At 34.8% G+C, this 22,458-nt stretch overlaps 1 protein-coding gene across 1 annotated transcript in view; it reads left to right on the top strand.

Annotated features, from left to right (window-relative positions):
• LOC100731859 (small ribosomal subunit protein eS25-like) overlaps positions 1-22,458 on the top strand; it is a 33,205-nt gene extending 10,747 nt beyond the window's left edge. Inside the window, exon 2 of the mRNA XM_063232022.1 lies at positions 22,017-22,458. Within this exon, the coding sequence (XP_063088092.1) occupies positions 22,017-22,458 (442 nt within the window). The remainder of the gene's footprint in view (positions 1-22,016) is intronic.

The raw sequence follows: 22,458 nt of genomic DNA on the forward strand, positions 1-22,458 counted from the left end.
ATAATTTTCAAGATAGTACTAAAGATATATTTGGTCACTTCCTCTAACAGGCTGAGCTGCATCAAGACTATACTTTCAATGAGAAAAATCTCTCTCACACATATTACAGCTTCGACATTGTTATAAACAAGGACTGCAGACATAATCCCAAACATTTATGAAAAATTCTTTCTTCACTCATTTTGCAAAGTTTCAATAATCCTTCTGGAATATGAGACAATAAAACATAGTGCTTGTGCTTATTAGTGGTGGAAATTGTGCTGATTTGAATCCTCGCTGTGGGTAAGGAACTCAACCTCTCTGTGAGTTAATTTCTTCATCTGGACAATTGAACCAGGAACAGTACCTGGTTTATCATTAAATCATTATCATTAAAATCAAGCAATGCTCCACACGTAGTACATACTCAATAATGGTAAGCTGTTATTAATGGAACTGACAGAAGAGGGGAAATTATTTTTCTTAAGATGAGAGTAAGAGCTCATGGTAGGCCTGCAAATCCAAAGGACGTCTTGAGATCACCCTTCCACAGCTGCATCCAGCAGGTGAATATCTCCAAGATGGTATGGGTTATCTGTGGTGACTGAGAGACTGAATCTTCCATACCCCCTTTTTTTTTTCTGTTCACCCCTTTTAAGGACACTTTTATCCTGCACTTGTTTGGTCTTTTTCCTAATTGTCCTCTTGGATGTCTAGCGCTGAGCCTGTTGTGCAGGTTCATGCAGACTTGGTATCTGTCAACACGAGGATTGACTTTGCCTCTGATGTTGAAGTTACAAGTTACTCCAAATCAGAAGGTCATAAGAGGACACTTGTGAATACATTAATTTGCTCAGTTTCCTAGACTACAGGATCACGCACAGTTACAGAGACCTAGACTTAACTTGGCCACTCATCAAATATTTTGTGGCTGTTTTTACATACAGGTGGAAAAATGGTCAAGGGAAGAGGGACTGCAAAAGAGAGGAAACAGACATTCAACCTTGAGCATACTGACCACAGTGACAGGCATTTCAAATCAGTAGTGCTCATCCAATTTTATAGGTAAATAATTAGAATCTCAGAAGGTTGTGCTAGAAACACTCAAGCCTAGGATATAGAACTGGCCTTACAAGAAGAAACTTGTGAACTAAAGCACCTGGTACACAAGGAAAGAGATTAATATCATGGGAGTCCTTGGGAGACACAAAGACCAACTTTATCTCCTGTTTAATAAGAAGCCCATCTTTTCTCCTTGCCACAGCTGTTCTCATCACCTTTATCCTGAATCTTTATCATGAGATCCTACCACTTCCCAAACGGTCTATTTCTGCACACCATTGTTTGTAACTGCTGCTGACCCTCACCAGTTCTGATGGACTCCACCCACATGTAAGTCTCAAAAGCATGCATGAACGCCACAGGCAAGTACATCAGGTCAGTGATCCCAAACACGGGCCATGGACTCAGACTTTTGGGTAGTATCTTAGCTACTAGGCCCACCTCAGTTGCCCCATCAGTAAACTTATGGGAACAGTTGTACCTACGTCATTAAACAGTGCGAATTAAATGAGTTAACACAGGTGTAAAGTCCATAACTGTCCAACATGTTATGTGTGCTCAGTAAATGTCAACCGTTCCAAATACAGATTCACATTCCCGTTATGTACCTCCATCTTACAATCAGTTTATTGCTTCTGACCATCCAACTTCTTTGGAAACCATCACTCTATGCTGTGTTTGAACTTATCAGTCACCTTCAGTCTCCACCTAACTCTCCCGCTCACACACTTCCACTATTCTAGCAGCAGCCACAGCTTTGGATATTTTTTCCTTTTGAAGGCCTCTTCTCCATTGAGCTTGCATTAGTTGACTGATGTAGAGGTGTGAAGACTTGCCTGGTCCATCCGATGTGAGAAGCTCTAAAAGGTGCTCTCACCTCCAGACTCCCTCTCAGTTTGGTGGGAACCCCTGCAGGGTCTACATCACAGTTCAACTACCTCCCTCCCCCATATCTTGCCTTCTGACATTTCTTCCTTGCATATGGATCCAAAATCAGGTCCCAGTAAACTCCTGCCTGGTAACCTCATCTCTATGTCTGCTTCCTGAGAAATCCAGTCTACACCACTCAATCCCACACCCCATCATACTTTGCAACATGGGGTCCCTTGGCCATTGAAGATGGATATGCCTGATTTCCCACATTAAAGGGTCAAGAAAATACAAAGAATGATTAAAAAAAAAAAAACACAGTGAACCTTTGCTTTTAAAATTGTATCACAGTAAAAGACACATTGTCATTCATTCCCCTTATTCTCCCCCCCACCCCCCAGTTCCAAACAACCTTGTCACATCATTCTTGCCACTTCCTGCAGCAGTCCTGGAAGTCATTCTTTATGAATATCTCTACTTACACCCTCACGGCTGCCTCAGTGTTCCAGATTGATTCAAAACATCTATCTTTCATGATCATTTTGGCATCAGGAAAGAGCGAGGTATCACATGGTACCAGATCTGGTAAATACATGGATGGGTACACACTGTGCTTAAGGAGGATGGAATTTGTCCTCTGAAAGAGGACTTCCGAACTGCTCCAGAAAGCAACCTAAATGATGAGTGTGTTCAAAGTGAAGGGGGATTGATGGCAATGTCTTCTACGAAAACATGTTTAAATTTAAGCATTCATGACATATTTTGATCATACCTCCTATCTGTGCTTATTTACTGGATTCAAATTCATAGAAACTCCATATCTAAACAAATTGGGGCCAACTTATAACAATCACCTAGGAATTCTGACCTCCTCTCCTTGCCTGTGTGGTACTCGAGGCCACGGAGTGGGAAGATGTAGACTTTCCAAGAGGTCTGGCTGCTGCTAGGATTCCCAGGGATCCACTTTTCAGTAGTTCCCCAAAGAGCAATCCCCTCAGGACAGGGGAGGACTTTATCTGATGCTCAGCCAGGGTTGTTTCAGCAGATGAAAACTGTTCGGTCTCATACCTCAGTTAACTTAACCAAGCATCATGGAACAACAAAAGCCTGCTATGAAAGCAGAGCGGGCAGGTTGCTATCTGGTAAGTGCCAATATGAAGAGTCACACTCCTTCATGCCAACGTGGCCTGCTTTGCAAGCTGGAAAGTTGCCACCAAAACTCCTTTCAAAAATTCCATGGATCAATCTTGGTCTTCACTTGCCAAGGCTCTCTGTATTTGGACTATATTCCTTTGAAATCTGAAGTCTTTGTGATTGTGGGAGAGGACACCCTTCCTCAATTGTTCTTCTTCCAGTGGTGACCCATTCATGAAAAGAGGAGAGGATCAAAGACATGGCCTTTTTAAAGAATGCTGAACAGCCTTGCAGGTAAATCTACTCTTCAGCCATTCCCAGGGAGCCTTGAAGGAAATTCACAATGAGGGTGAGGCCATCCATTCATGGCATCACCTCTGTGTTATTGTGTATCCTTGTTTGCTACTGTGTTGTTATTCCAACTAAAAGAAACAGCTTGTTACCAAGATGCTATGTTGAGTCATCTTACTCCTACAGTCCTATGGGCGTGGAGGTAAGGTTTGTGGTTGCTGATGTGGTTTGTTTGAGGTGGAGAGGAACTCAGGTAGCACTGTTTGTCTTTTAATTTGGATCTGAATGCACAAGACCAACTCCTCCAGCTTCACAGGTGATACCTTTCTCTTTGACTCGTGAAGACTTTCAGCATCAAACACACCTTCAACAACTCTAAAATTCCAGAATGTCAAATAACACAATCCAAAAGAACATACACATGCTCATTGCATACATTTCTTCCAGGAGTAATGAAAAAGCATTTTCTGAAGGGGAAAAATACCTAGAGACTCTAGGAAAATACTGGGGCTCATTTTAAGAATTTTTAAAAAATTCTTCAGCCAAAGGTTTTGGTACTCAGGTATGAGTGCATCTGTATCCTCTCTCTGTCCTTTTGCCACAAGTAGTACTCTCTGGATTTTGCATTACAAAACAGTCAGGACTACTTTGGCTGCAAAACAGAAGCTTGAATGTATGTCACAACATGTATTGTCTGTACCCAAAGATCTATTTGGCCTTATCACATCATAAAAACAGAAAGTCACCTGATCCCTGGTGACTTGATTGCTACTGCTGCGTGGGTAAGACTTTGCTCCTTGTAACACATGGCAGTCTTCCATGGTGATTTCCTTAGTCCACTGGAAAATGATCTGAGAGGGGCAGGAAAAAATAAGAACTGTGGAGAAGGTTACCATTCTTCAAGAAATAACACAAACACACATCATTCTGTCTTATTACTTGCTTCTAATAAATCATAGACATACAAAACATTTTCAACCACAAATTTCATATATGAGCCAATGAGTTGTTTATGATAGAAAGGATTCTTAGGTACATGGTTGTCAGGATCTTTTTCCTTAGACAAAAAAATCCACATGTTTACATTTCATATATGTTCAAAGATAATATTTGAAATTATACACAGAGTTTGTTTTAAGGAAAATTATCTGTGAAAAAGAAGTTTTCATACAAGATAAATCTGATGGGCAAAATTCACTTAACAAGATGAGATTTTATGTTTCAAAGTTGTATGTTTCATACAAAAGAAGTTTTTTGATAAAAATGTGATTTATGAGATGTAGCATATAGCACTGTCTAAGAATACTGGCCACAGAGCCAGACTGGCTGTGTGACCATGGGCAAGTTATTTAATCTCCCCCTTCCTCAGTTTCTTTGTCTTAAAGTAGGGCAAATGATAATAATGCTTGAGTCATAGAACTGTTAGAAAGATTAAATAAGTACATATTTGGAAAGCTCTTAAAACAATGCCTAACAATTAGGAAGTGCCAGATAAGTCTTTGCTAAGTAAATAATAAAGTTTGTAAGAACACATCTGTTCCAGAAATTAAGGCAAGCTTATATACAATATCTGATTGTCTCTGGGTTAAGGTGTCAACACAGAGCCCATTCTATTTTTTTAAGTCCTAGATCTGCCCACATACTTGCTTTTGTTAAGACATCTCAAGGACAATAAACAGTCTTAAGAAAATTTTACTGCTGTACCATAAGGTTATTTTTTTTATTAGCATCATAAACAATAATAGGCAATGCCCTTACAAATATTTATACTTAAGGATTGCAGCATATTTTCCTGAGACCCAGAACACAATGGGGCTTGCTCTAACTATAATACAGGGCTGAACTCATTTATTTTATTTGCAAGCTCCAGCTTCTTCTCCTCCCGTCATTATCTGAAAAATAAAAGGTGTGGGAGGGACAGAGGAAGAAAAGTTCAAAAGAAGACGGAAATTAAACCAATACTTTTCAATAAATTGAGACTAGAATTGGATCAAATGCCAGCATGACCAGAATAACAACATTTAAGCACACATACGAATGCTATTTGTTTAGACTTTGTATTTCTATAGTTCATCTTTTTAAGATTAAACCTTTCAGTGGCCTAAAGAGACATCAAAGGAATCCAGTCTGCCGGTCTGAACCTGGGATGTGGGGCGAGTGAGGCCACACCAGCACTTGGGGGAGGCGAGAGAGGCAAGTGTGAGTCCTTTGCTTCAAGGGCTCGCTTGTCTCTTCTCCCTGGAAGACTTGTTGGCATTCAGAATTACTTTCCAAGGGAGACGAGCAAAAAAAAAACCCCTACCATTCTTGAATGTTTACTCATAAAGGAGGTAAGACTTACATTGTCCTAACCTGTTTACAAAATGCACAAAGGAATAAAATTTAGGATCTGATCATGATGTACAAATGTGATCAAGATCTGTATGAAATACAAATATGATCGGTATCTTACATTCAACATGTGGAAATTATGATACAAAAATTCCCTTCCGAAACCCAGGGCTGCTGAAATTGGGCAAGGAAAGGTTTCATTTGTGTTTTTGTCTAAAGCATAGTTTTTATGTTTAAATACTACCTATTTTCATTTATTTGTTCACTCTTTTCTCATTTTCAAGATGAGCAACATTAGCCTTTGTTTCTTTCACAACATTGTTTCTTGTGTTTGTTACATTGATTCGTTGATTGATCTTTTAGTTTGTTTAATTTTAAAATCAGATTTATAAGCCAATATTTTAAAATATAGTATTCTAAACAAAGGAAAGATGCAGGAGAAAACAGTTCGTATAAAGGAATCATGGTGAACCAAGGAAATTTTAGAGAATTGGGATGGAGCACTGAAAAGAGAAGACACTGTACCGGTGTACTTTCTGGGGTATTTATTTTGCTTTTGCTTTTTGTTTTTGCAGTACTGGGGATCTAAACATGGGTTTTTACCATAAACTATATCCACAGCCCTTTAATTTTTTTTTTTTTTTTTTTTTTTTTTTTTTTTTTTTTTTTTTTAGACAGGACCTTGCTAAACTGCTAAGTTGCAAGCTGGAATTCACAATTCTCCTGCTTCAGCTTCTCACAGTGCTAGGATTACAGGCATGTGTCACTATGTCCCACAAGCAATTTCTGTTTTCTAAAATTTATACTTTTAGCATCACTGTATTAACCTCTTGGTATGATAGCAAAGAACTACCAAATGACTAGTTTAAAACAGAAATTATTCTTTCAAAGTTCTAGAGGCTGGAAGTGGCAATCTTTCCAGGGATCAGCAAGGCTGGGCTCTCTGCAACACTTAGAGAAATCTTGCTAAACTCATCCAGCTCCAAAATGTTGGGCTTCCTTGGTTTGCCGCTGTGTCACTATAATCTGTGTCGCTGTCATCCATGACATTCTCCCGGAGTTCCTGTCTGCGTCTTCATTCTTGTAAGGACATAATCTCTTACCATAAAGGCTCAGGCCTTCCCTGGTATCACTTCACCCTAACTAAGCACATGCACAATTACTCTTGTTTCCAAAGAAAGCCTATTCTGAGCTACCAGAGGTTAAGAGTTTGACCTAGTTTTTTAAAAAGAACACAATTCAACCCATACTATTTAGTAATAACAACCAAGATTATCTATGCCCTAGATGTACCATCTCACTTTATCTCACTATAAGTACTATTATTCCTTATTTTCTAACTTGAGAAAGTCCTGCTTTAAGAGCTGAAGTTCTTTACTTTAGGTCACAGAGCTAAAAATCAGTCAAGATTTCCGTAAAGACTCCAGAGCCCAACTTGTAACTGTAATATTTGACAGAAGTGGTTTTGTCATTTACAGATCTTCAGTGTGGGCCCAGTTATCACTGTATGAAGCCACAAAGATCTCTGACACTGTAAATGTAGCAAACAGGACTATAAGAATAGTACCCTAGTGAGGACAGAGACCCACTACACTTCAGTGCTTGGCTTGATTGAGGACTAGCAGGTAGTTACTGTCCTCTTGGGTCCAAGGTTTAGATTCCCTCTCAGAACAGTTACTGTGCCTATTTTATAACCAACAAACAGAAAAAACCCTGTCTTCCTCAAACAGTTCTTGAATGCTCTCAACATATATGTAAGATAGCCACGTACACTGTTTGCAAGCCAAGAGGACATACTTCATGCTGTAAAAAATTTCACAGCACTCTATTCCTGAACCCAACTTTATTACACTTTACAGTATTCGGTCTCTAAAATCCTAATCCTTTATGTGCTGATTTCAAAATGTGAATTTATCAGGATACCACTCATATTTGGGATTCTTCTTGTTTTGATTACATACTTTTACTTTAAATGGAAATTCCTAACTTCTGTAAGAAAAAAAAAACATTATCTAAAACCTAGCTTTTATGTTGAAATTCTACTTATTTTCATGCTCTTTGTTCATTCTTTTCTCATATTTTCAAGATGAGCAAAATTGTCCTTTTTTTTTCCTTTCGCAGGATTGTTTCTTGTGTTTGTTACATTGATTGGCTGATTGGTCTTTTAGTTTGGTTAAGTTTGCTATAAGTAAGACTATATGTTGCATTTTTTTTAGAAAGTTAAAATAGTATCATGTTTTTAAAATAAAAATAATAATTTCTTGGTCAAAATGTGATCCATTAATCTGCATAACTACTACATATTAAAACTATTTTGAATGATGAGGTAATTTTTTTTTTGTCTTTTTGCTTTTTATCAGTACCAGGGATCAAACTCTAGACTGTCTGCTTGCAAGACAGGCGCTTATGCCGCTGAGCTAAATCCCCAGCCCCAATGAGGTAACTTTTTAAAGAGGTAATCTACTTTCAAAACATGAATGTGGGAGCCACACTCCTCACAGTACTGCTCATCTCCCTGCTGTCCGGGTGACACAGGTAGGGTCCAGGTCAACAGTGAGATCTGTGTCTTAGTTCACTAGTAGCTGGCACTTAAGGATCTCAGAGCATGTGAGTATTAATACAGAAAGAGAATCTACCAAATTATTGTCTCATAGATTGGAACCTCCATTGATTATCAATATAATTAAAGTGACTCCTTCAGAAATTTTTATTTCAAGAATGGATATGAAGAGATATGCAGAATATGTGTTTTGATGAGATCAAACAATAAATAAACAAAACTTTCATGATGTCTTAGAGTGATGGGAAATGGGTCCTCCAAGAAGTAGCCAAGCTGGGACTCTTTCAGTCACAAAGCCATTGTGGGGTACAAACTTGACCAGAACTCTGTGGGCAATGCAGAGCCCTGTGGGGTGTGCCAGTGTGCCATGGGGTGTTTTCTCTATTCCTGTCTCTCCCACCCGCTGCACAGAGTGTCTGCTCTGGCTTTCTAAGCAATATCCAATGTACTCCCCTATATCAACTCACATGCACATGGTTACAGGTGGGACAGGGCTGTATTCACATCAATACTTCATTTTACCAGAGCAAATCAGCTCTTAGTTATCCTTTTGGAAGGTTACAGTCATATCATGCTTGCTTCACTCAAATCAAAATGTACTCATACTGAACTCTGATGATGCCCTAGCCATCAAGTAAGCACTGGATGTAGCACGCTAAGTAAGGAATATATAATTCTCTACCTCAGCTTGCAGTCAGAAAATGAAAAGAAAATACTGAACAGATAGTTACGAAGGTGACATGTGTCAGGAAGTCAGGGTGCTATGGTTACAGACAGCAGGCGTCTAACAAATCTTGAGCTTGGGAAGAGCTTGGAGGAGTGACTTTCAGGTGACCCCTAAAAATCAGTAGGAATTTGTCTGGTAGGAAAAAGAGAAAAATTCCTGGAGGAAAGAGGGGAAACAGATCGGGTTATTGAAAATGGTATTGAAGACTGCGAAGAAATTGAGAACCAACTCTCACTGTCAGGTCTCAGGTACTGTCCTGCACAGTGTATTTGGATTGCTGGATTTAATGTGGGTGACTATAAGGTAAATATTATCCCTTCGTTTTTAAGAGAAAAAGAATTTATTAGGTTGAATATATATAGCATAAAATAAAATTTGTCAAAAAGCAAATAATTTAACAACTTCCTATTAGAAATTTAAATTTGTTTTTAGCTTCAAACATAATTTATAAATCTTAGAATGAAAAATATCTATATATATGTTGACCATTTTATTAAGTTAGCAGCTTAGAAAACAACCTGGAATTCCACCTGGGGATTTAGCTTAGTGGCATAAGTACCTGCCTGGCAAGCATGAGGTCCTGAGTTTGATCCCTAGTCCCCCACCAAAAAAAAAAAAAAAAAAAAAAAAAAACTGAAATTTTAAAAATAGCCCTGAAGTAGTGTTTCTTTTTAAATTTCACATTTTGCTATACATAGCTCCATGCTCCGGCTCATCTATAGTTATAACAGGACCAAAACTTTGATCCATATGTAAACTGATTTGAAACTGTTAGCTTGTACACATAATCATTATGAACTTTGAATACTGTACCTAAAGAGAAAATAATACAGAATAGAAAATCTCTGTTGAATTTCTGAAAACTGCCAATTCAACATATTGCTATTGCAACCAGAATACTAGAAAGTAATTATATTCATAAAAATATTCTATATGTTCTTGCCATTCAAATTCATTATCTTACAGTAATGATGTCTTTTAATATGCAAAGCTAAATGTTAACATTTAACACATATACATATGATTATGAAACAAGTATAAAAAATTGGCTTTTAACAGCTAGTAAGGTTAGGCCAACCTTTGATAAGTTGGAGGTTTTTGTTCTTTACATAAATAATATTATTGCAGCAACAAAAAGCCTTTGTTTGAAGTCTTTCTCCACAACTCTGAAATATGGATTTCATAATGTTATAATGGATTTAAGTTATGAAGTCTCAAAGCATCATAATTAGATTATTATGATGTTTTCCAACTTTGGAAAACTGCCTAATAAAATGCTGTAGTAGCATTGTTTAGATTTGATTTCATCCGTAAAGCAAATGGCATAAATGTAAAATACTATTTAAGCCTGAAAAGGTGCACAATGAATCTTTATTTCTAACATTAACCTAACTTTTTTATATTGGAACAATATACTATATTTAGATGATATTGAAAATGGTAACCTAGTTACTTTAAACATTAAATTTTAAATTTTGAGGTGTACATCAAAGCCAACATTTCATGATGCTCTTTTTAGGAATAATAAGGGTTATATTCTAATGATTTCTTGGTACCCATAATGCAAGTAATTATATAATTCAAAGATGAGAATGTTGCTCTATGGGAATTGCATTTAAATTTAAAGACATTTTTTTACTAAGTCAAAATATAGACAGCAAGTTTGGCATATTCATTGAGCTATCTTCAATATTTCCTCTGAAAAACAGGTTATATTTGTATCAATGATAAAATTTTTTATATATAGAATCTACTTCCTCAGTCTAGTGCCATTAAGAATATATGTTCTATTACATCACATAGTAACTCAAAATCAATTTTGCAACTCTGAAAATTTGCTTTCCTTTTAAATTCTGGCTACATAAAGCACTCCAGAAAGTTCTACTGTGGATTGTTTCTATAACTGTCATTACTTCTAGTAGTTTTTTTCTTTGTCTTGTTTTGGAATAGAATATATTTTCACAAATTTCTATGCTGTGTTTTAAGTAAGTCCCTCTGTTATGAGATTGCTGATGTAGTACTGGAATTCTCCATGGGAGCCAGAATGCAAGGCGATGGATGTATGTTGTTAGCAGCATAAACAGTAACCCAATGAGGCCTGTAGCCTGAGTTTACCCAGAATGGATGTAACCAGTTTTGACATCATGTCACAAATAAATAAGCATTGAAAAATAAACCAAACAACCATAGTATATTTTACCTTTAAATTTTTGTAAACTGTGTGTTATGGATAACTTCAGTTTCAGTATTTTGAAAACATCAGTATTAATTTTGAATTGTCAGCTACCATTATATTTGGTACTAAAAGATAAAATTACCAATATGCAAAAAAATACCTGAAAATTGAGATCTGCATACTCTGTAGGAAAAACCTCTTCCTATAATATGAAAATACTCCAGTTGATGATGAAAAACGTAAGACAATTTGTCTTTGAAACTTAATGATTTTTAATGACCACTGTAACAGGCTGCTGGGAATTCTTTTTTTTTGTTTAATGCGCACAACAGGAGATGAATCTGAATCAGTGCAAGGCACACAGTTTTAAATACCTTTGTAGAACACTAAAATCCTTGTAAGCATGCTTCAAAACAAAAAGAAATGAATACTGCTAGTAATTACTCTTTATTTTCAAGTCAGATTTACTTCTAAAATGTTTCTCACATCATTTACCATCACCTAATACCTTTAAAAGATATTATTAGCTCCAATTTAAAGATGAAAAATTGAAGCACGGGATAGCAATGATTTTCCCAACGTCAGAAATCTGCTAATGAGGGGTGTAAACTGGTACAGCCAGTGTGGAAATCAGTATGGAGATTCCTCAAAAAACTAGGATTGGAAGTTCCATTTAGTCTAGCTATTTCCCTCCTAGGTATTTTCCCAGAAAAACTGAAAAGGTCGTGTCACAGTTTATAGCAGCATCTTGTAGTAGCTAAATCTTGAAAACAACCAAAATGCCCATCAACCACAGAATGGATGAAAAAGACGTGGTATTTTTATACAAGGGAATACTACTCAGTTATAAAAAAAGGATGGTCTTGATGCTTTTATAGGTAAATGGAGGCAACGTTGAGATTATCTTCATAAGTGAAATCAGACACATTTGTAAATATCTTATTGTCTCTCTAGTATAAAAATAATAAAAAACTGAAAAAATAATAAAATCCAAATATATAATAGATACTGAGAGAATGAAAGGGAAAGTGCTCTAAAGGATATAACTATATGCGTGTTTAAGTGTGTAAGATAGATAACCATACTATTAAGTTTTTGTTAGTTCATCAAACAGAATGGTTTGTACTGTCATTCCTTGTGTACTTTTTATGCTTTGATTTTGTGACTTAAGCAACTACTTCTAAGGTAACAATATGTAATTTATCAGCTAGTGATTTCTTAGTTCTTTAAAAATTCTGTATTATTTCTATCCTTTTCTCTGTTGTGCTTTTTTTTCCTCTAAATAAAAAAAAGGAGAAGAAAAAGGATTCTGCTGATGGACACAAGAGAGGGATCATGGCCTCAGAATCCTAACTTCACCCTCTTGCCACTTGCTCTCTGGCCTCTCCTCACGAGACAACTACAGCAATCTTCCCGTCCCCTGGTTGTGAAAACTAAAAACACCCCCAGGCATTGACAGATGTCCCCAGGAGGACAAAAATCATATACTGCTTAAGAACAATACTAAATGACATGATCTGCATCGAAGCCCTTTATGAACACTTATCTCTATTATTATGGCTGTATACATATGTTTGTTTGTTTGTTTGTTTGTTTCCATGGTCCTTTATTTGAATTGTAGATGCATATTTTGTCTATTTATTCTCTTCCCATGTAAAAGTTAATGATTATAAAATTAATGCATATTTTGAAGAAAATTAAGAAAAAGAATTATATAAATATGTCCCTTAAAAACATCTTAATTAAAATTTTGGTATATTTCTCTGTGGCTTCTATATATTATCTTTTATGTTTTCAAATAAAATTAAAAATATTTCATAAGAAAATTTCATAAGAAACATTTTCTATTTCACTATTTCCAAATGACTTCAAAGATTATCTAGTATCTCATTATATAAATAATTCCATATAAAAATGTATTATCTTATTTTTAAAAATTTAGAGTAGGTTGTGAATACTACTAGATTGAAATCTTTGAAAATATCTGATTATGTCTTCACCATAAATTCCCTAAGTTGAGTTCCTAACTTAAAGGAAGAAATTTGGCTTATTGTCATGTTCTCAAATTGAATTACACTTTTGGCAAACAAAACAAAAGTACTCACTCTTCTAAAACTTTGCCAACATTAAACTATTTGTTTTTATCTTTTAAAAATTGTTTTAAATTTTTTAATTATTATTTAATTTGTCTCTTTTGGACTGTGAGATAGAAATTTTTTAATATTTTCATCATTTTATAAATGCTTGTACATACTGTTTCTCTTTTCTGTGGATTAGTCACCCTTTTATATCAAGATTAGTAAAAGCTCCTCTGAATTTAAAAATTTGAATCATTTGTCAAACATAATGTAATTTTTTCTTCAAATATTGTCATTTATTTTTGTTTTGGGCAATGTAATTTGTCTTTGAATTCTATAATGTCAAAGTCCAGTGATTTTATGTTGCATTGTTCTAAACCTAGGAATTAATTGTGGGGAACTGGCATTTGTGTAATATGAAGACTTACCATAGATAAACACTAGGTCTTTTTTTTTTCTCTTTTTTCTTTTTCTTTCTTAAAAAGAAAGAGTGGTTTATTTTTCAGGAGAGTGGTTTTCTTGATAACAGAACCACACGTTTACCAATTCCTAATTTACTGCCTTTTATTACTATCAGATAGATTCATTTTCCATTGTGTTTTCTAATTGGTTATCTTTGCCATGTCTTCTGTCCTTTATAATGGCTTCTATTTCTAAAGAATTACCATCTTTATACACAGTGGATATTTTTTAAATGTTATTGACATATGGTTTTAATTTCTCTAATATTTAAAAGTTTTAATTAGTAATTCATTTGTTCATCTGCGGGTAATGAGGCAGGCAAGTTTTGCTGGGATCAAACCCAGGACCTCATGCAATGCAAGCATTCTACCTCTAAGCTGTGTCCTCAGTCCTTGCAGGTAGCCATTTAAGAAAATATTCAAATTCATAATCTTTTTTTTTTTTTTTTTTTTTTTTTGCATTGTGCTACAGAACACTTACCCATTATACAGCACTGTGATGAAAATATATTTAAAGCGCTGGGATGTAGCTTAGTTGTAGAGCACTTGCTTGAAAGCATAAGACCCCAGTCTTGATCTCTAGCATCAGAAAAAAAAAAATCATACAGCATTTTAATACAGGGGCTGCTGATGTATTAAGCAATCTTCTGCAAACTGGTTTATTAAAATAAGTACTGGAACAAGAAACAGAAAACTGAGGTTCGGACATATGTACTAGTTTAAACAGTAAATTTTAAGTTAACTTCAACATATTTATTTAAACACTGATGTGTAAGAAGGAAATCCCATTTTGTACAATATCGATTTTTATCTTATTTCAAAATGGGAAAAATTGCGCCAAAATAATAGTATTTATTTTTTGAGAACAATAGGTGGTGGACAAAAGTAAGATTATTTCTAGAACTTTACTTTATCATTTACAATTTCACCTAGAAGGGAGCTTTTGATTAGTAAATCTGATTCTTATAATTAGCACATTTGATGCTTTATGTGAAAGAATGTGACTAAAGGCATTTCGGAAACTTGGAAGCAGTTTAGCCGGGCTAGGCATTCCTTTTGCAGTCTTTACACTCTTAAAATGCTTAGCCTTGGAATCCTTTTCTTTGTCATGTATAGTGCAAAGATAAAGCAGCCTCCACTTTTTACCGGGTACAATATTATAGTCTTTATTGCCTCTGAGAGCAGGTGCTTTAACCTACTAAAAACCTGTGCAACCTTGGGTAAATCACTTACCGCCTCTGGGCCTGATTCCTCATTCATCACAAGAGAAAGTTAGAATTAATGATTACAAATGCATTCCTTTCAATTCCAAAATTTTGAAACGCTTACATTTCAAATTGCATGCTGCTATTCTTTACCCTTTAATTTATATTCTGATCCCTCAAAATAGATAAGTTCATATGAGTCAAACAAAATACTTAAAATATGAAAGAGAAGGTTAAGCCTGAGCTCTAAGCTTTCACTGCCAGCAATGATTGAGTATAGTAGCTGTACAAGACCATCTCTCCTACTTCAGAGTGCCACAAAATTGAACAAATATTAATGACATCAGAAAACAGATCATGCAAAACTGTATGTTCCTTGACCAGTAGTTCACAAGCAGTGCCCACAGTCTCAATTGCTAGAGGACAACTTCCCATTCACAGTATTAAGAACAAAATTGTAAAGTAAGCATGGTTCCCCCAGTGAAGTCAGGAGGCAGAGATCAACATCTGAAACAGCTGGAGTGACCAAAATATTCAGATCAGGGCATTACAGAGGGTAGAAATGGGCACAGTGATATCTCCAGAAGTCAGTGTGAGATTCCTCTGCATATCTTTGGTCAAGATCAGTACTTGAAGCATTCAAAGAGAGAATTGAAAGAGTAACAGACACAATAGAAGTTGAGTGGTTATAGAAAGCAGAATTATTTATCCAACAGAGTATGGAAATCTCTTCAATCTCATAGGGCACCCAGTTGAATCAATAGGAAGCCTGTACCACGGGAGCATGTGTCACTTCTAACTACTTGATAACAGGAAAAAATCAAGACCTGAAAGTATTCTCAGAGAAGAGTCACGGCAAATCAAAGGGGTTTGGAAACACCTTGATTTTGGAAAATCAAAACATTAACAAAACTTCACAATGCAGAATGATCTGTCAGATATTGAAATTATTGTAGATTAAAAGTTATCACTTTTCAGAAAAAGACAGTATCACCCACAATGTCCAGGATATAATGAAAATCACTAGATATGTTAAGAAAAAATGTGATCCATAATTTAAAAAGTCAATAGAACCATGGCCCAAACATTTAGCTAATAAGAGTATTAAAGTAGCTATTACAAATATACTCAAAGAATTAGATGAAAATAGTATCAAATTATTAAAGAAATTATATAGTTTTAATGAGTGTATAAATAAGAAATCTCACTGGAGAAAAAGAAATGATAAATAAGATATAAATTCATGGTGTAAGAATAAAATGGCATGGCCACTTTGGAAAACTGTTATAATTTCTTTAAAATTTACATATGGCAGACTATTCAACAAAAAAGAACCACTTATTCATACATGTGTTGATACATGCAGTGACTCAGATGTATCTCTAGAGACTGAGTGAAAAACTCAATCCCAACATGTTACATATTGTATGGTTCATTTTATGTAATATTCTCCAAATGCTAAAGTGACAGGAATAGAGAACAGATAATAGAGAACAGAATAGAGAACAGATAACAGGAACAGCAACAGATTGTTGCTGGGTGTCATGGACGTGGCACAAGCAAAAAAAGAGGAAATGGATACCACTGTAAGTGACAAGTATGAGAATCGGTGTGATGGTGGGCTGGTGTACACCCTGAATGCATCAATGCTCTTATCTTGGATGGACTGTTGCATTATCATTTTGTAAGATGTTGCTCTTAAAGGAAACAATACAAAGAGTGTATGAAATAATCTACTGTTTCTTCAAAATGAATGTAAATTTGCAATAACGTCAAAATAAAATGTTTAGCTAAAAGAATTTAAAATATCTAATAGTGCAGAAAGTCTACTGCCATGTATTTATCCAAAAGAATTTAAAATATATAACTTTAAAAGCCTTGTTTTCTATTACTGATTCACTGCATTAAATCATTTCAAGTAAAAAAATGCTTATAGTAGCTTTACTCATAATTAGTGACAAAATGGGAATAGTCAAGAAGTCCATCAATATATAGAATAGATAATAGAACTTAAAAATTGATATGTTCCGGCAATAGACAACTATTCAGCAGTAAGAAAGGGAATTATTGCAACCTGCAATAACATGAATGTATCGCAAAAATATTATACTGACTGAAAGAATCTAAAAGCTCACAAATACACACAGATCCATGGTGCAGGATCTCATTCACATGATATTCAAGAATAATCCAGACATTTATGGACATTGTTCTGGAAAAGAGTACTCCTTCAGACAGATTTGCCATCTGGAGTGACAGAAATATTCTGACTCTTGATAAAACCCAATTGTACATGCGTAAGATCTTAACATTTCTTTGTAAACATGCCTTTAAAAAGCAAATGGAAATTTTAAGAAATACAGTAAATGAAGTAAAAGTTCCCAGAATGGACTACAGGGCATACTAAAGATAGTAGAAGGCTAAATGTGCTTAGTGATGGATTGAGGGAAATTAATTGATGTGAAGAGCAGAGAGAAAAATCTGAAAAGACACAAGCAGAAGCCATATAATATGTGGGGTGGTGTTAAATATCTTAAGATACATCTAGCAGAAGTTTTGGAAAGAGGAGAGAATAAAAATGAAGTAGAAAGTACCTATATTTAAAGAAATCATGGCTAAATTGTCTCAAAATTGAAATCAAACTGCAAATCAAAGCAAGTCAATTAACTGAAAGTAAAATATGTAAAGAACACTTGGCATGTCAGAGACAATGTGTGAAGCCTGAAAGTGAAAAGGGAACTTTGGAAGAATTAAAAGGTAGAAAATGATAAAACAGACTTACGGGCACAAAGCAACAATGACACTGACCTCATCAAAACAGCAGAGGCGCCATGCTCGGTGACCTGGGAGAAAAATGGTAAAAGTGTGACTATTTTGTTTTTTATCTGCAGTGGAAAGATTTCAATCTTTTTTGTTTGTTTGTTTTTGTCTTTTTCGTTTTTATCGGTACCAGGGATCGAACTCACGACTGCCTGCTTGCAAGGCAGGCACTTATGCCGCTGAGCTAAATCCCAGCCCCTTGATGAACTTTATTGTGTTGAAGAACTTTCCTTCTATTCCTAGATATTTCTGTTTATGAAAACATTCTTGTATTTAGAAAATCCTAAGGAATCCACAAAATCCACTTGTGTGAAATGATAAATTCATAGTTGCAAGAAAAAGTCAATAAACAAAAATCAGTTATCTATCTATCTATAGATCACCAATTAACAATATGAAAGGAAAATTTTTTAAAATTCCATTTGTAATGTAATCAAATCACTCAGAAATAAATTTAACAAAGGAGATGTAAGACACATACATGAAAACTACAGGACACTGCTGAAAGAAACTAAAGATCAAAATAAATGGAGAGTCATCTTGTGATCAGGAATATTGAGGTGACAACACTCCCCTAAATCATACACAGATTCAAATTAATTCCTATAAAAATCTCAATGGCCGTATTTTTGTTGTTGTTTTTTGAGAAAGGTCCCACCATGTAGTTTAGGCTGCCTTCAACTGACTGGGTAGCCCAGGCTGGCCTTGAACTCATGGTGATTCTCCTGCCTTAGCCTCCCAAACTCTGGGATTGTGAGTATGTGCCCCATGCCCAACTTCAATAGATTTTTTTTTTTACAAAAATAGAAATATTTATTCTAAAATTCATGTGGAGTTTTAAAGGACTTGAAGAGCCCAAACAATTTTTTTTTTTTGTCTTTTTCATTTTTATTGGTACCTGGGATTGAACTCACAACTGCCTGCTTGCAAGTCAGGTACTTATGCCGCTGAGCTAAATCCCCAGCCCCGAGCCAAAACAATTTTGAAAATGAACAAAGTTGGAGGGCTCATTCTTTCCCAATTATACAGCTCAGTACAAAAATTCACCAAACAAAACTGTCACACTCAGATGAGGACAGAGGCCAATGGAATAGGAAAGAGATTTAAAAAGTAACCCCTCAAAAATGACCAATAGATTTTCATCAAAATACCAAGGCCATTAAGTAAAGAAAGAATATTCTCCTTGATAATCAGCTCTGGGAAAACTGGATACCTTCATATGAAAGAATACTAGAATCTTACTTTACATGATATACAAAATTTAACTTAGAAATGATCAAAGACCAAAATTTAATACAAAATTTAAGCCACACTGATTAGTATAATCCATCATATGTTCTTATAACCATTTTATTATAATCTTCTAAATTATTAAACAGTCAAGTGAGTTTTGATTTTAAAAAATGCCAAAGCAGCTCATTGAAACAGAAGTCTTTCAGTAAATGATACCAAAATAAAATATACATCTGTATGAAAGAAAAGAAAGAAGCTAATCTATCCCTTAAAATGTGTGTAAAAATTAGAGGTAATTCATCAACTTAAATATAAAATCTCAAGTTGTAAACTTTCAGAAGAAAATACAAGAGAATATTTTTATGGCTCAGAATTTGGTAAAGATCATTTAGATTAAACACAAATAACAATAAATATAAATGAAAAATTAGTAAGTTAGACCTCATGGAAAATTTAAAATCTTATCCATCAAAATATACTATTAGGAAAATTATAAGCATACCAAAAACTGGGGAAAATATTTATAAGTTATATATCTGATAAAGTATTGCTATCTAGGGAATATAAAGGACTCACACAATTCAATAACAAAAAAGATAACAAAATTTTTGAAAATCAAAAAACTGTAACAGAGACTCCACAAAGATGAAAAAGAACTAAACATAATTAGTCACTAGGGAAGTGTAACAAAACCACAATGAGATGCCACCATACACCCACTGAAATGGCTAAAATTAGAGACTGGCAACACCAAATGTTGGCAAGGATGTAACGCAACCTCAAATTCCATACATTGTTGGTGAGAGTGTAGAATGTTAAAACTGCTTTGGGAAATAGGCCTGGCTATTTCTCATATAACCAAACATAGACCTGTCCCCGAAACTCTACCCTTAGGTATTTACTCAAAAGACATGAAAGCATATTCCACAAAAATTGTACTACATGACTTATCGTTTTACTCATGGGACAAAAACTTGCAAACAATCTAAGTATAGATTAACAGGAGGGTGGATAAGTATACTGTGTCATATTCATAGGATTAAATACTGTCAGCAATTTTGAAAAAGGGAAGATGTTCATCTTTTCATCCACAATGTAGATGAAAGTCAAAAATATCATTCTGATTTAATGAAACTGTCCTCCAAGCAATATATATTGCACAATTATATTTGTATACACTTCTAAAACTAGCTAAACAAATCTATGTTTTTAAACATGTCAGAGCAACAGCTGTCTCCGGCAATAAAGGAGCAGGTATTGACTTAGTAGAGAGGGAAGCGGACATAGGTACGATGTCTTTGTCAAAAGCTATTAGATGATATACTTGAGATTTGTATGTTTCAGTGAAAATAGATTTTAATACAAAGAAAATACAAATAATAATTGAAATGCAGCTGATACAGATGCTGAAGCAGTTGTGATAAAGTGCTCTGATGTGTGCAACTTACTTTAAAATGCATCAAAAATAAGATAAGAACAGATGGATCTATTTGTTATACAACAAAAATGTTAATGCAGCATCCAGGTGGTGAATACATGGGTATTTAATGTTTATTTATTTTCGTTCAAATTTTTCATATTAAAATGTGAATTTAGCATAGCTTGAAAGTACAAGGCCAATATATAAATTAACTTTATCTGTATACAAGCAAAAAACAATTGGAAAAATTTTTACAAAAATGCCAAAGCCTACATGATTCTTAGGGGCAAATTCAGTGAAAGATACGCAAACATATACAATAAAAAGAATAAAAATATTGATGGCAGAAATAAAAGGTTTAAACAAATGGAGAAATGAACCAAATCTATGGATTAAAGACTTAATAGTGCTTTCTTTTTTATTTTTTTTTTATTTTAAAAAGGGTAAAACTGAACATAACAAAACAGAACAAAGCAGGTCAGAAGAAAACAATGTAAGTAACACAGATTTCAAAGCAACATAACAGATTCACAGTGGCTACCATAACGTCTCTGATTTTCTTCTAAATTGTTGTCTATATCTTCACACACAAAAGAATACATATAAAACAAAACAGTATAAAACTGATCGAAACAGAGTAATGAAGGCATTACAAGCCTTCAAAATCAGACAACAGGAAAATGAACAATGACTAACATAGTGTCCGTTGTTTTCTTCAGAATAGCTGTTCATACTTTCATGTATGTTGAAATTAAACAACACAAAACAGACTAAAACCACTCTGAACAAAGAATAAAAGCATTCCTGGATTTCATAGCATGATGATACAGAATCAGCAATGGATATCATAATGTCTGTTTTTCTTCAAAGTAGCTGTTCATTTCATCACACATAATAGAATCAATTTTCATAAACTGTTTAGAAGTTTTAGGCATGTATAAGCCTCTACATGTATATCTATCCTCTCTGCATTAGAGGGAAAAACAAAACAAAATGGATTACTAGAAAAATAAGAAAGAAAAAAGACAAATAAATAACAATAGCAAACAACACAAAACAATGATGATAAAGGCTTTCAAAACAACGTGATAGGAACAGAACTAATGTTGATATTTTACATAGTGATCTTCAAGAGTTCCTCAGATTACCAGACACAAACATGCAAAATTGTTCCGATCCTATGAAAGTTAAGTGCTTTGTTCTATGAACTTATAGAATTTGCAGCACAATCATCTTAGCTGTCCTAAGTGTGTTTATACAAATTTAGATATTTTTCTTTTCCCTTCTTTTTTTTTTGTTTTCCTCCTTTTCCTTGAGATATTTTTCCACTTTGAGCAGATTCTTATACTTTCACTGTATTTATTGAGGATTTTGTATCTCATGTACTCTTATCATTTCTTACACTAGGGAAACTATACAGTATTTACACATGTGAGTTTGATTTATTTAACTTATGAGTATGCTCTCAAGTTGCATCCATTTATTTATAAATATCTCAATGTGATCATTCTTTATAGCTGAGTAGTACTTCATTGTATAAAAATATCATATCTTTTTTAATCCATTCTTCAGTTGATGGGCATTTAGGTTGTTTCCAATATCTGGCTATTACAAATTGTACTGCTATAAACATGGGTGCACATATATCACTGTGGTATGATGTTTTCAGTTCTTCTGGGTTTCTGTCCATCATCTTTACGAGGCTGCTGTGGTCACCTCTGCTCTCGGAGTTCTGTGATGTCTCCCAAGATGACAAGAAGAAGAAAGATGCCAAAAAGTTGGCCAAGAAAGACAAAGACCCAGTGAACAAATCCGGGGGCAAGGCCAAAAAGAAGTGGTCCAAAGGCAAAGTTCAGGACAAGCTCGGCAACCTGGTTCTGTTTGATAAAGCTACCGACAACAAACTCTTTAAGGAAGTTCTCAACAATAAACTTAAAATGCCTGCTGTGGTCTCTGAGAGACTGAAGATACATGGGTCACTGGCCAGGGCAGCCTTTCAGGGTCTCCTTAGTAAAGGACTTACCAAGTTGATTTCAAAGCACAGAGCCCAAGTTATTTACACCAGAAACACCAATGGTGGAGATGCCCCTGCTGCTGAAGAAGATGTATGA

Source organism: Cavia porcellus, unplaced genomic scaffold, assembly GCF_034190915.1.
Source record: "Cavia porcellus strain 051 isolate PalLab524CR breed Dunkin Hartley unplaced genomic scaffold, mCavPor4.1 scaffold_20, whole genome shotgun sequence".
NCBI classification, from domain to species: domain Eukaryota; kingdom Metazoa; phylum Chordata; class Mammalia; order Rodentia; family Caviidae; genus Cavia; species Cavia porcellus.